This window comes from Gobius niger (assembly GCF_951799975.1).
Source record: "Gobius niger genome assembly, chromosome: 16".
Taxonomy (NCBI): domain Eukaryota; kingdom Metazoa; phylum Chordata; class Actinopteri; order Gobiiformes; family Gobiidae; genus Gobius; species Gobius niger.
This window is the reverse complement of record NC_136867.1, coordinates 23,713,453-23,725,813: the sequence shown is the minus strand read 5'-3', so window position 1 is coordinate 23,725,813 and position 12,361 is coordinate 23,713,453. Positions and strand designations below refer to the sequence as shown.

The window sequence follows — 12,361 nt, the reverse complement described above, 5'->3', positions numbered from 1 at the left end:
GTTCATGGCAGAAAAACTTTGCTTTGACAAGTTGTTTAAGCACCAAAATCAGGACTGTATCGAAGCAGAACCAAATCAAATCAAAGCAAAAGTGACTTAAAGGAACAGGCCACCGTTTTTCCATACTGAGATATGTTTTTACCTGAGCTTAGACAAGTTGATGCTTGATACTTGTCTGGTCTTTGTGTGTGCTCTTAGTCACGCACAAAGACCAAAGATGTTGTTAGCATTTGGCCTCTCCCAGTATATTCCTATAGCTCCAAACGGGGTGAAGTTAGAAGTGACCAAGCTCTTTCACGGGCACAAGACCAGACGGGTACGCATCAACTCTTCTAAGCTCAGGTAAGAACATATCTCAGTATAGAACAACGGTGGCCTATTCCTTTAAAACCTGGATTTAATCTGGGACCAGATCGAGTTACTACACCCCAACAGGGACTGAACTTGGATTAACCAGAAACTAGACTAACCTGGACTTAAGTAAAAAAACGTATATGGTCACTTCAAGCTGGCACAACACTCAAACAAATAGATTTTTTTTTTTTAAAGCCACAAAACTGTTTAATATAAGTATAACCTACAAAATTGCAATCATTTTCTTAATTCTAAATAAGACTGCTTTGTTTATAAAGTTTTGCATGAACTTGGCTCTCCAGTTTATTATTCCAGTTTGGGGGACTGACATCCCACAAAGGCGAGCCACATTCTGTGCACTCAGTAAGAGGCACTAAGTAACCGAATAGTCTCTCATTATCAATATAAGAGACTCCAACAGTGGCCCCTTTTAAATCAGACCTAAACCAGGGGCTAAAGGAAAAGAAAGGCTGTAGACTGAGTTGTTGTCGCTTGTTGTATCTTTGCATCTTTGCTATAATCTGGCATATTTACATCGCAACGTGAACGATTTAATATTCACTGTCCCTATTAAATAAATGAGACCCTAAATAACAAATACCAACTCTGAACAAAATGAACTAAATCAGATTGACAACACGTGGTTAATCTAAAGCTACAAGGTTCTGCTGCAGTGGTATTTGTCACAGTAGTTGTAGTAGTGAAGTAATGAACTATCAAGGCATTCTCAGAGTTCTCGTGTATTTCTGTGGAACTCCTGTCAGTGAGAGCAGAGGAAACAGGAAGTAGAAGCTTGAAACAGATAATAGGTTCAGCCCAGAGCGTCAGTGATAACCACAAAATTCTGACACAGCAGTCACTGAGAGGGGCTTTAGCTTTGGCATTCGGCTAATAAACCCCAGAGAACCACACGGGAGACATCATGTGATAGAAGTAAAGAAACAGGGCTGGGCGGGGTTATTGTACGTAATTGAAGATGACAAAGACCTCTTGCGCTAAAATTAGATTATGATTCACACAATGGGATGTCTATCTTACTGTAAACCTAACCTAATGCTACCAATCAGTTCTATAATTAGTCTGAAAGCAAGAAAAGTCAAGATATAATCCCAGTCGTAAAGGCATAAAGGCATTTCTCTTATATTCCTGGTTGAAAGGAGAGTGAAAATCCCATATTATTGGAACTCCATGAGCTCTCCAGCCTCAGAAATGGAGCCTGTCTGTTTTGTTAGTGCCAGCGTCACATCCTGAAGGGGTCAAAGAGTCGCACACATGGTCGGATGCCAAACGAGCACCAGATTTCTCTCACACCGACAGCACAGGGGGGAGAAAACGCTCCAAAAACAAACGTGTCTGGAGCATTTCGGCTGTTTAAGACAGAAAATAGATGCATTCTCCACCATATGAAGTTTGGCTAAAACTTTTTCTAAAGCAGCAGCACAAAATTAGAAGGCAATTAACTTTAATAGTACCTTTATGTCTCGATGCATCTTTCCTTTACTGTGTAGATATCCCAAACCCTGAAAGGGAAAAGAGAGCAAATGGACTTAACACATTATCAGCAACCATAAAACTTGTGTAAAATCATCATGAATAATAATAAAGTGAGCGTATTTACCTGTATTGTCTCCCGGGATACATAAGCGATTTGAATCTCAGACAGAGGTCCAGTCACTGCGAAGACGAACAAGTTCATGTTAGATAAATGGATTTAAGATGGTTCGATTGCATGACATTACCGTGATAAATGTCCTGCAGAGATCCTCCTCCACAGTACTCCATACAGATCCACAGCTTCTCCCGGCTGCAATGAGAAGAAGTGAACGCCGAATGAGCAGGGAGTGAATGCCAAATGTTATGTTTTAAGCAAGAAAAAAGGTCAAGGTGTAAGAAAGTTTGACCATTTGTGAAGGCTCGACAAAGACTGGGTGTAGAGTTGCTTTTCTCCCTGTGTTAGGGCAGGTTTCCTCTGGGTTAGCGTGAGATAGATGAGTCGAGAGGACAGTTGAAGGAGGACAGTTTAAGGCTAGGGTTAGGAACAGAGGTATGGTTAAGGTTTAGGTTATTTAGGATTTCCAAACTAACAGACGCATATATCTATAGAAATCAGCAGCAGCGATTTCCAAGATAATCAGAAGTTGCTATTAGCATCGAGAATGACTGATCAAAACAGACTGTTCCTCCAGAGCCGACAATCTAGTGTCAATCTTTCCTCTGGCCACTTAAAACATGCAGTTTAATGTGGTCAGTCTAATTCTCCAATCTCCACCCACACCATTTCTCTAAGAGGACAACAAAGTCTATAAGAGGCAACTGTGGCTTCATCACTGTAAAGGTTAATGCTAATTCTGAAAGATTTGTCGCTTATAGGGTCACATTTAGCCAGTTGGTCATAACGTTGGGTATTAGAATTTTGGCTTAGTATATTTAAGAAACATATTTTGAAGGGTGAGTTTTGAGGAAGTGGCTAACAAGTTTCAGACCGAACAACACAGTTGATGTTGCTACATCTGTGGTTCTAGCACCTCAAGCTGGTCATATCCTCTTGGCTAAACGTTTGTGATAAACTCCCTGCTCTTCATTCGGCCCAAAAGCAAACGACGGCTCAATATGACAAATAAGTCATGAATTCAGCTACGGTAGCATAACAGGGCTTAATTTATTTCTGTAAAAACAGTTTTGACTGCGCAATTTCAACAGAGAAGTGAAAAATTCCAAAATGGTGCGAGCTGTGGGAATTAAGAAATACCTAGTAACAGGTACTAGAGCAATAAATCTTACTACAGTTCAACACAAGAAGAAAAGGTCATGTCACGTAGGAAAAGCAGCATGTTTGGAGATAGAATCACAATAGACAGTGAATAGCCCAGTGTGCTAAAGCCATAAGTGACTGATTGCACTGTCAGACCCTGTAATATAAACTCGCCTGGATCCTTTCAACACAAACCTGCCACTTCTCTCACCTCAAAATATTCAGGTCAGAACAGGCTGCACTGGACTCTGGACTCTCCCACCCGTGGGCTGTCAAATCCTATTGTAACATATTAATAGCCTTCAGGCAAATAGACTCCCTTTATTCCTTCATCAAGCCCATTAACCCAAAGCCAAATATTAACATGTGGAAATGCAGAAAGTAAAAATGTTAACACTAATAAATGCTCTCTTGATCTATGAACCATGTGGTCATTTGTTTGCTTGATTGTGTAATTCATAGACCTATTTTGCTTAGTGGTGAGAACTTCTGGGTACCTCACGATTCAACAGGATTCACATACATCACAATTTTTAAAGAAACAAACTATTATTATTATTATTATTATTAACAAACAAATTATTGATGATTAACATTTATTTTAATAAAATTGTTCTTTTTCATCAAATTTTTGCCACTTTTTGTTAAGTTTTTGTCACTTTATTGCCAGTGTTTTGTTACATTTCATCCTTGTCGCAATTTTTTGACACTTTGCTTTAATGACGTTTTTTTTTATTATTGGGTAATGCCAAACTGGAGAAAATGTGCTTGTTTAAAGCAAGTGGTAAGAGGTTAAAAAAGTGAGTGTATAAATGGACAGATTGAAAATGGGTCACTGATCTGTCAGTGGCATCACTTCATTTACATTTAAATAAACGAGAAACCACAGTCTTGTTTCAAAAGGTATAAATAAACCACAAATTAATCTTATTAATAATTATAAAAACTGTCATTAAAAGTCATATTTGTGTAGCAGTGTTTGGTACAAGTGCTTAAAGTTGTTGTCTCCTCTACTCTTCCAGCTAACTCCTTAATATGCACAATGGCTGTAATTAATATGCATGACATCATAAAAAGCATTGATATCGGAATAAAAAGTATCGCATCGTCCTGCAAAACATCGCGATATATTGCAAAATCGATATATTGTCACACCTCAAATTGCTAAAGAGACGGCTTATAATCTTCACATTACGATTGTTTGAGTAGGATTCCGTAACATTTCTGGATGAGACAAATGTGAACAGCCCCAGTTCAATTTAACTTCTGGTAAATGTGGATTAGTTGATTGTCTGGCGGTTGCTCATTAAATCTTTACTGTAACCATCATTAGGGCAGAGTCTGGGAAGCTGCTGCCGCCCACATAGACCGCTGAGCACCTCTTTCGCACTCTCAGACCCATTTCAAACCGTTTAAACCCGTGTAAGAGGCAGATCAGAGACGGCGGGTCCTGTTAAACCGGCTGGAAGTCAAGACTCTAATGGGTGGATTCACTGCTTCCTCCTCGGCCCCAGACACAACACACGAGCCGCCTGGGGGGGGTTAGTCACGAGCCGAAATTACAGTCAAGTAAGAGTTTTACTCCCTCTTACTGGGGGATATTTTCTACTCATGGCAGAAGTTCAAAGTAGAAAGCTCCAATGCACAAGTAAAAAGGTAAATTAGTGGTGACCTGAAGCAGCATTTTATTTCATTGAATAAAAGTACAGATACTACTATATCGACTAATCGTTCAATAAAAAACTGATACACGATACATTTTTGGGCTCGGTATTTATCGTCTGTACATTTATTAGCATTTCCCCCCATCCTTCCTTTGTAAAACTTTGATTTTTCATTGAAATAATTCATGTTTACCGGAACTTGTGTGGTATTTTAGGATGTGATGATGCACTTTTAGAACTATGGTTTACTGTCATTTTTATGCTTGAGAGTTGACAGTATCTTGTATTGTTAGAGTCAATAATATCGTTTATCGCGATACTTTCCTGCCTCAATAAATCGAACTTCAAATTTATTATCGTGAAAGGCCAAGATACTTGTAAAATAATACTGCCACACACGTTGCCTTGTTAAACTTTTACTTAACTGAAACTACTGAAGTATGGACTTTAGTATTCAAAGAAAAAAAGTACAAATCAGATTAACGATTAACGACGAATGGACTGCGTTTGGAGGAGTTTTTGTGTGTAGAAGCGAAACATCCTCAACTCAACCAAACCCAGTCCAGTCTACGATTTGATCTGCACAGCGCCACCTGCTGTCCATAGAGTGCATGATTAGGCTTTTCAAATGAACAAAACAAATAGTCACATTAAGTTTTTACTTTGGAGCCTTTTTGTTAGAAACAGAGTTGAGTGGAAGGTATAATATTCATCTTTGAAATGTAGTGGAGTAAAAGTAACACGTTTTCAACAAAAATACTACTCAAGTCAAGTACAGATCTTCAAAAACTATACTTGAGCACAGTACTGGAGTAAATTTACTTTGTAAAGAGCAAAGAGCTTAAATTCTAGGTCTATTCTCGAACGCAACAAATAACAGTTTGAAATATTTAGAGATAATATAATCTAACAAATATATGCCATACAAATGAAAAGAACTTAGAGCATCCACAAAATGTTCTAAAGAGTATTTATATATGATTATAAAGTCATTCAATTAGGAGTTACAAGAAACTGAGCACCTGTAAACAATTACCTTTAACATAAAGTCAAAGAAACGCTTTATCCTAACATAATATGGCATAAGTTATAATAAATTGATATGCCTTTTTGAGATATTACAATACTTGTGCAATCAGGGAAGAAAAAAATCCACAGATGAATTGACCTCATTCCGTAGATTTAGGTGTCTAGACAATTGTTCGTTATTTGGGACATATTATTTCAGTATTTGTCCAAAGGAAAACACAGTTACCCCTTTGCTTAGTTTAATCAAAGTGATATCTCTTATTTATCGAGTCTGTAATTTTCCTCACACTTCCTTACATATTTTAATGACTGCGAGAGACATGTTTATTGCGTGTAACGTTTGTCCGCTCTGCCCACCCCTGCGCCCTCTGAAAACCGGAGCGTTTACTCCTGAGAGCAGTCGGCAGCATTAGTCATACTTTCACACCGGACCAGAGCCAAGTCCTTAAACACGTCACGAGGCGTTCAAACACTCCAGGATTAAATGGTTTTCACAGACTCGGGTGAATTCCACAGCGGGGGGGAGAAGTGACACAGCAACAGTAATAAGCTCACACTGGTTTCACACAGGACGCGAGTGACAGTAGTTTCTAAATAGGCCTGGACTCAAAGTGGGGTCGACAACAGGAAGGTGCTGCTGCAGGGGTTTGAACTATAGTTTTTAATCACTCAAGCGTTGTGTTCTGCATGTAAGGCAATAAAAATCTGTTTGCATGTGTGTGCTCAATCATCATTATCGTAATATCCATGATTAATGAAAGAAGTCACAAAAGTATGTCTCAAAATCTTTGCGGTTGCTTTGAAAATGGCTTCAGCTGAAAGAAGAGTGGGGGGAAGAAGTCGTGGCCTTGTGGGACTACGCACACACACCATGCGATCGCTGTCTGCTTCTGACATTCTTCAAACATTTACACTTTTTTTGCGGCTGTTTGAGTGTTTGTGTGGTGCAGGGGTAGGTGAGGGGTGAGGTGACATGTTCTGTGAGGTTTAGAGGTGTGGAGCATGTCTTTGCTGCAACAGGACAGAGTAAGTTAGCGCTAGTTTCAGTCCGACCGCAGCATCTGTTTACAGGTGCAGGAAAGGCCACATTTACTGTTTTTATCATTAATTTAGTTGAAAATTTTGATCAATATGGGGGGAAAAAATGCATTTTTTTTCCAAATTGCCCAGCCAAATATATAGGGATGCACCGATACCACTTTTTCTAAAACCTATACGAGTACGAGTACTGTGATTTAAGTACTTGCCGATACCGAACACCGATACAAGTACAAGGCATCTTCTTCAACATACCTTTTGAAGTGAATAGATGGTTTAAAGATTTGGGATTTTCAAAGTACTTTTTAGTCATTGGGTTAGTCTTTCAGATGAATAAGCCCCTGGGCATAAAACAGAGTAAGAATAGCCAGAACTGTTAGCCATAAGTTAGCGGCATAGTTAGCAACATTAGCCTGTATCTTGCAAACACTGCAGACTCCACGCTGCAGCACCAACAACATTTAGCTCTGGTTAAATCCAGCACAGACTCTGATTTAGGGAGTGTCGTCTGTAATAAAGTCAGCTCTATGTGGAATATTGTATTTCCACTAAAAAATTCTCCAGTTTGTTGCCATTTTCTTTCCTCAGTGGAGAGCAGTGTTCCGTAGGTCAAGTGGTATCGGTTTCTGGTATCGGGACTTCATTAATGAGTACGAGTATGAGTACAAGTATGTGGTGTCTGCCTGATACCCGATACTGGTGTCGGTGCATCCCTACAAATATCGTCTGCAACCTGATATCAAAATTGTTATTTAGAAGATATCTTGACTGGATAATACAGTAAAATGCAAATAACTCCGTGCTGCCAAAAGAAACATATCCCTGAAGTGACATCTCTCAAAAGGGTAAAACTTCCTGCACTTATACTTTAGTAACATCAATTATCTATGAGCTGTGAACTCACTCACACAGCAATCTAAATTAAGGTGTTAAGCACATTTTTGCATATTTCTGAGAATTTCTCGCCAACCTATGACCAAATACCGCCAACCTCCAACCGTGCAGCCTGAAACTTATAAACAAAGTATTTGGACTGTTTTTGTGCTCACCAGAGGTAGCTCCCAAAGTAGGCCACAATGTTTTGGTGCATGCATTCTTTCACCATGAAGATTTCCTGCTGAATGATGGAAAAGTCGTCCCCTGGAAGAAAGAAAAAAAAAGAAAAACACATGGTCAGAATGTTACTACAGAGGAGCGGAGTTTTAAAGACATAAACACCTCGTAAAAGTCAAGGAAATGGGTCAGAAGTGCTGCCCTGTGGTTTGTATCTGGTGCAGTGGGTTGTCAAATCATACACACTGCACTTGATGCTGGCAATACAACTCTTTTATGTACATATCAATGTTCGACTTCGAATGGTTTGTTTTACCAATAACAAAAAGAGGAAAAGCCAGTACATGCTCAAATCAACGCTCGCAACTGAACTGAGATCAGACTTTGATTGACTGCAATGAGCAAATATTTAAGATTGCCGTCATTTAGGGAGTACAGTATTCGTGGTCGATAGTGTGGGTTTTTCTCAGGCCGATGCCGATATCTTTGTCAAACTCATCTGACGCGTCTAAATCACGTCCAACTCCAGACAGCTGCTACCAATTCAGACAGCACTGACACAAAGTTGTAGAACGGCGCCAACTTAACATAAGACTCCTTCAATAAACTGTCAAACATCTGGACAGAAACAAGCTAATCTAATATATGAACTGCATGTGATATTACAAAGAAAACTGTGGTCAATACAGTAGAGAAAGACTTGGCTTAAAGACTAGTGTTGGAATGCACAGCTTTGTCCCTCAGTATATTGTAAAAGCAAAAAAAAAAAAAAAAAAAAAAACTACAATTAAAAAGCTGTTGTATTGATCATACTGGTGGAAAAATACAGTATCGATTCCAAATATCTGATACTGAACCTGATGCCTATTTTGACTCAACATTTTAAAAACTGTCAGAATTCAGTCTCTTATTTAGTTTTAATCTCCGCAAACAAAACTTTGATCACCTGGCAAAATGACACAGCTGGCAGCAGCGTGCTAATGCTAGCCACAACTAATCAAGGCTGGGACAGAAACTGGTTCACCTAAAGTGGACAAATAGTATGACCGTGAGTTTGTATTTTAGTTTATGAAATGCTGTTAAAGTTCTTTGTGACACAGGCTTAGGTTACATTAATACAGAACCTAGGATAGTGTAGAAAAGTCCAGTGATCCTTTTTTAATGTTACATTACAGTTTATTAGTCGATATAATTGACCTGTAAGACTTCGTTTGCAATAAAAGGATAAGACGGTATTGACAACAGAGTAAACTCACACAGCAAGCCACTTGGCATTGGATATTGGTAAATACTCAAACCAGAAGTATCAGTATCGGAAGCAAAAAAGCTGGATCGGAGCATCATGAATTAACAGACTATTTGTTCTTTACAGCATTACTCCCTGAAAGTAGTTTGATGTTTTATAAACACATCCTTGTGAACAATTAAGATGCTACTGCTACAGGTATTAGGAAAGTTGCTACAACCACAGCTAACAATTTAAAATTGACAGGCTGTTCCTCTCCCTCTCATTGTGTATAGATAAAAATATGAGGCATAGGGCCTTAAACTTACATGGAAACAATTAAGGAGTTAGCAAAATATAAGAAGGTCCACAGATGCTTACATATCTCAAAGCCAGGTTCTTTCATTTAATCTGGGATTTAATGCACTTTTATTAAAGGAGCTATACCTGATTTTACTTCTAGAAATAGAATGAAAATCATTTTATCCTCCTTTAGTATACTGTCAACTCAAACCTTTGTGGGGAAAACAGCCTGCACTAGGGATGGTCCGATATGAAAATTTGCTGCCGATATCGATATCCGATATTTGCCTGGCTGCTGTGGCCGATATCCGATATTTGCCGATATTTATTTCGACGTTAAAAATCAATAGAAAGGCTCAAATGTGGTCAAGTTTGCAAATTGCTCCATTATTGGAATGTCTTATGCTTATGCCTGGGACACATCTCACACACCAGGATTAAACAAACAATCCCTTTTATTAGAAAAATATTAAAAAGACCAAATGCAATGTTGGAGTGAAATGTCATTTGGATTATGGCTAAATATTTACTCAGACCAACTTATTGTTATACTTTCACCCATGTCCTCTATTAATGGGAAACAGTGACACTGGGAATATGCTAGGCTACTATTGATTGTATTGTTTTTACTTAAACATGTAGCCTACCATGTTATTTAAGCTACATGTTTTAACTTTAAACACATCTGATAAACTTGTCTGTGGACACACTGCTCTGTATGAAGCTTTGGAATTGCAAAAAATAGTCACTTTAACAGCACCTTATACTGAACTAATGAGGCCAGACTGAAGATTTAGAGTTGGTTTAGAGCTGGCAAAAAGCAAAAAGTAGATTTACAAGATTAGCATGAGCTTTGAACTGCATTGTTTTCAATGATAAATGCGCAAACGATCGCAAAAGCGTCTAATTAAATATGCGCGAAAATGCGACAAAACGCCTCGTTTTCACGGGTCATTAACATGACAAAAGTGGGCAGAGTAAACGTGAATACAGACATTATCATCACTGTAGTTAGACCTACATGATGACAGAAAGGTCATGTTTACGTGTTGTAGCCTTTAGCATGTTAGCAGCTATGCTAGCGCTAACAAACAAAGTTATAAATCTGGCGTCAGGACGGAGAAACTTTCGCAACACTCACCTCAGATGTAGCAACAAATAATCCATCAGAAAATGATTCCTGTTAATCCTGACTCAGAATAACGTCCATGGAGGCAGATTTAGTCCAGTTTGTTGCAGCAGCAACTTGTGGCTCTGCATCTCTGTGGTGTCCAAGTGTCCGCTCCACTTTGTTTAAACTTAGTAAAAACATATTTTCTTTTGGAGACGTGTGAATTTATGCTGGAGGTTCTTTATTTTTAGGAGCCACTGTTTATTTTAGATAATTTGAATAAACTGTTGCCCCAGTCAGGTCAGTGCAGCCGGTCTACACTGCTGCTGCATTCAGGTGCGCTATGACATTACGGTGCAGTAAATAGTTAAAAGAAAAAATAATAATATCGGCCGATATTTCCCAATATCGGACCGATACCGATATGTCAAAAAATGACAAATATCGGCCGATAATATCGGCGGCGCCGATATATCGGCCATCCCTAGCCTGCACCAAATTATTAAACATTAGTATCAATTTCATGAACTTTCAGGCTATTTTTCTAGCATTTTGTGAACGTGACCCTGAACAGTGACCCTGCACGTTGTGAAATGTGCCTATAAACTTGTCCCTCTAAAGAATTTGGCTGCTACAAATATAATAGGAAAGTTACAAATTAATTTGGACCGCAACTAACATTTGAATTCAGTGGCTTCCCCTTTCATTGTTTGCAATCCAAAAAATCAGGTATAAGGCCTTTAAATGTTTTCAGCACTACCTGTAAATATGAACTGTTATGTGCACAGTGTGTTGTTGTTGCAGATGAAAAGAGCTACAGTCTGCTCCTGTGTATTGTCACTTTGTGGCTCACGAGGTCGCGAAAACTTGGTGTCACTTAACGGTATCCAGCCTTTAGCACTAACCCCTGGCTCAGCAGTGATCTTTGTCATTCAAACTCAACTAATTTGGCTTTTACTGTCACGTTAGACCAGTCGGCTTTGTTTCCCTGAGCCCTGGAGCCGACTTCACCACACCCCTCTGTCTCTATCCCGCTGTCCCTTTATTTCCAGTCCCTCTCTCTCTCTCTCTCTATCTCAGACTGAGTGCAGTAGCTCCAGTCAAACCTGTTCTAGTCCAAAGATATTTACCTGCAGCTCAGAGAGAACAAGGAGTAACTTCAGAAAGAAAAGTCAAGACAGAATGTAGGGTTTAGTTCACGCCCCTAAAGTAGAATTCAACTCTTTCACAGAGGCAGCAGAGTTCAAACCCCACACTACCTGCTGTCGTAATCTGTATTTAACGAAAGACATGGGCTCTGCTAAATTGTACTTGACACAAAGACAAAAATATGACGACACTAAAGCTTTCTACAATTAATCACAATCAAATTAAAATAGGAATTTGACAGTCTGCCGTTACCAAACTGTAAAGACTACAACTTTGCCAACAACAAACTCTGTGTCTTATGCTTAAAAACTGGTAACCCTGTAGTTTAAACTTCTACAAATATGTTCTGAAAAATACATTTAGGAGTTAGTTCGCAGTTCCATGTGTCACGTTTCATGTTAAATGTTTAAAAATGTAAAAAAGAATCTTCAAAACTCGTGGGAAAAACGGCAAGCAGGTATTTCTTTTACATAAAACCTTTGGCACGAGACGCCATCAGTCAAGTTTATTAAGTCTCCTGCATAACATGAAGAAACGCAAAGAATGTTATATCTTGAAGTATTGAGACAAGCACAGATGCTTGATGACCCCATTAACATTGTGTGAGTCTAGACAACTTTCAAATGGATTAAGAGGGAAATGTAGTGTAGGGTTTTAGCCGCTATGAAAAGTATGAAGTTCAA

The 12,361-nt window shown here is 38.8% G+C and overlaps 1 protein-coding gene across 2 annotated transcripts in view; it reads right to left on the bottom strand.

The window, feature by feature from the left end:
* Window positions 1-12,361, bottom strand: part of map4k5 (mitogen-activated protein kinase kinase kinase kinase 5) — a 62,041-nt gene that overhangs the window by 37,565 nt on the left and 12,115 nt on the right. For both annotated transcript variants that reach the window (XM_079573416.1, XM_079573417.1), the window contains exons 4-7: window positions 7,887-7,977; window positions 2,094-2,158; window positions 1,973-2,028; window positions 1,827-1,874 (exon numbers count right to left, since the gene is read on the bottom strand). In XM_079573416.1, coding sequence (XP_079429542.1) covers window positions 1,827-1,874; window positions 1,973-2,028; window positions 2,094-2,158; window positions 7,887-7,977 — 260 coding nt within the window. The remainder of the gene's footprint in view (window positions 1-1,826; window positions 1,875-1,972; window positions 2,029-2,093; window positions 2,159-7,886; window positions 7,978-12,361) is intronic.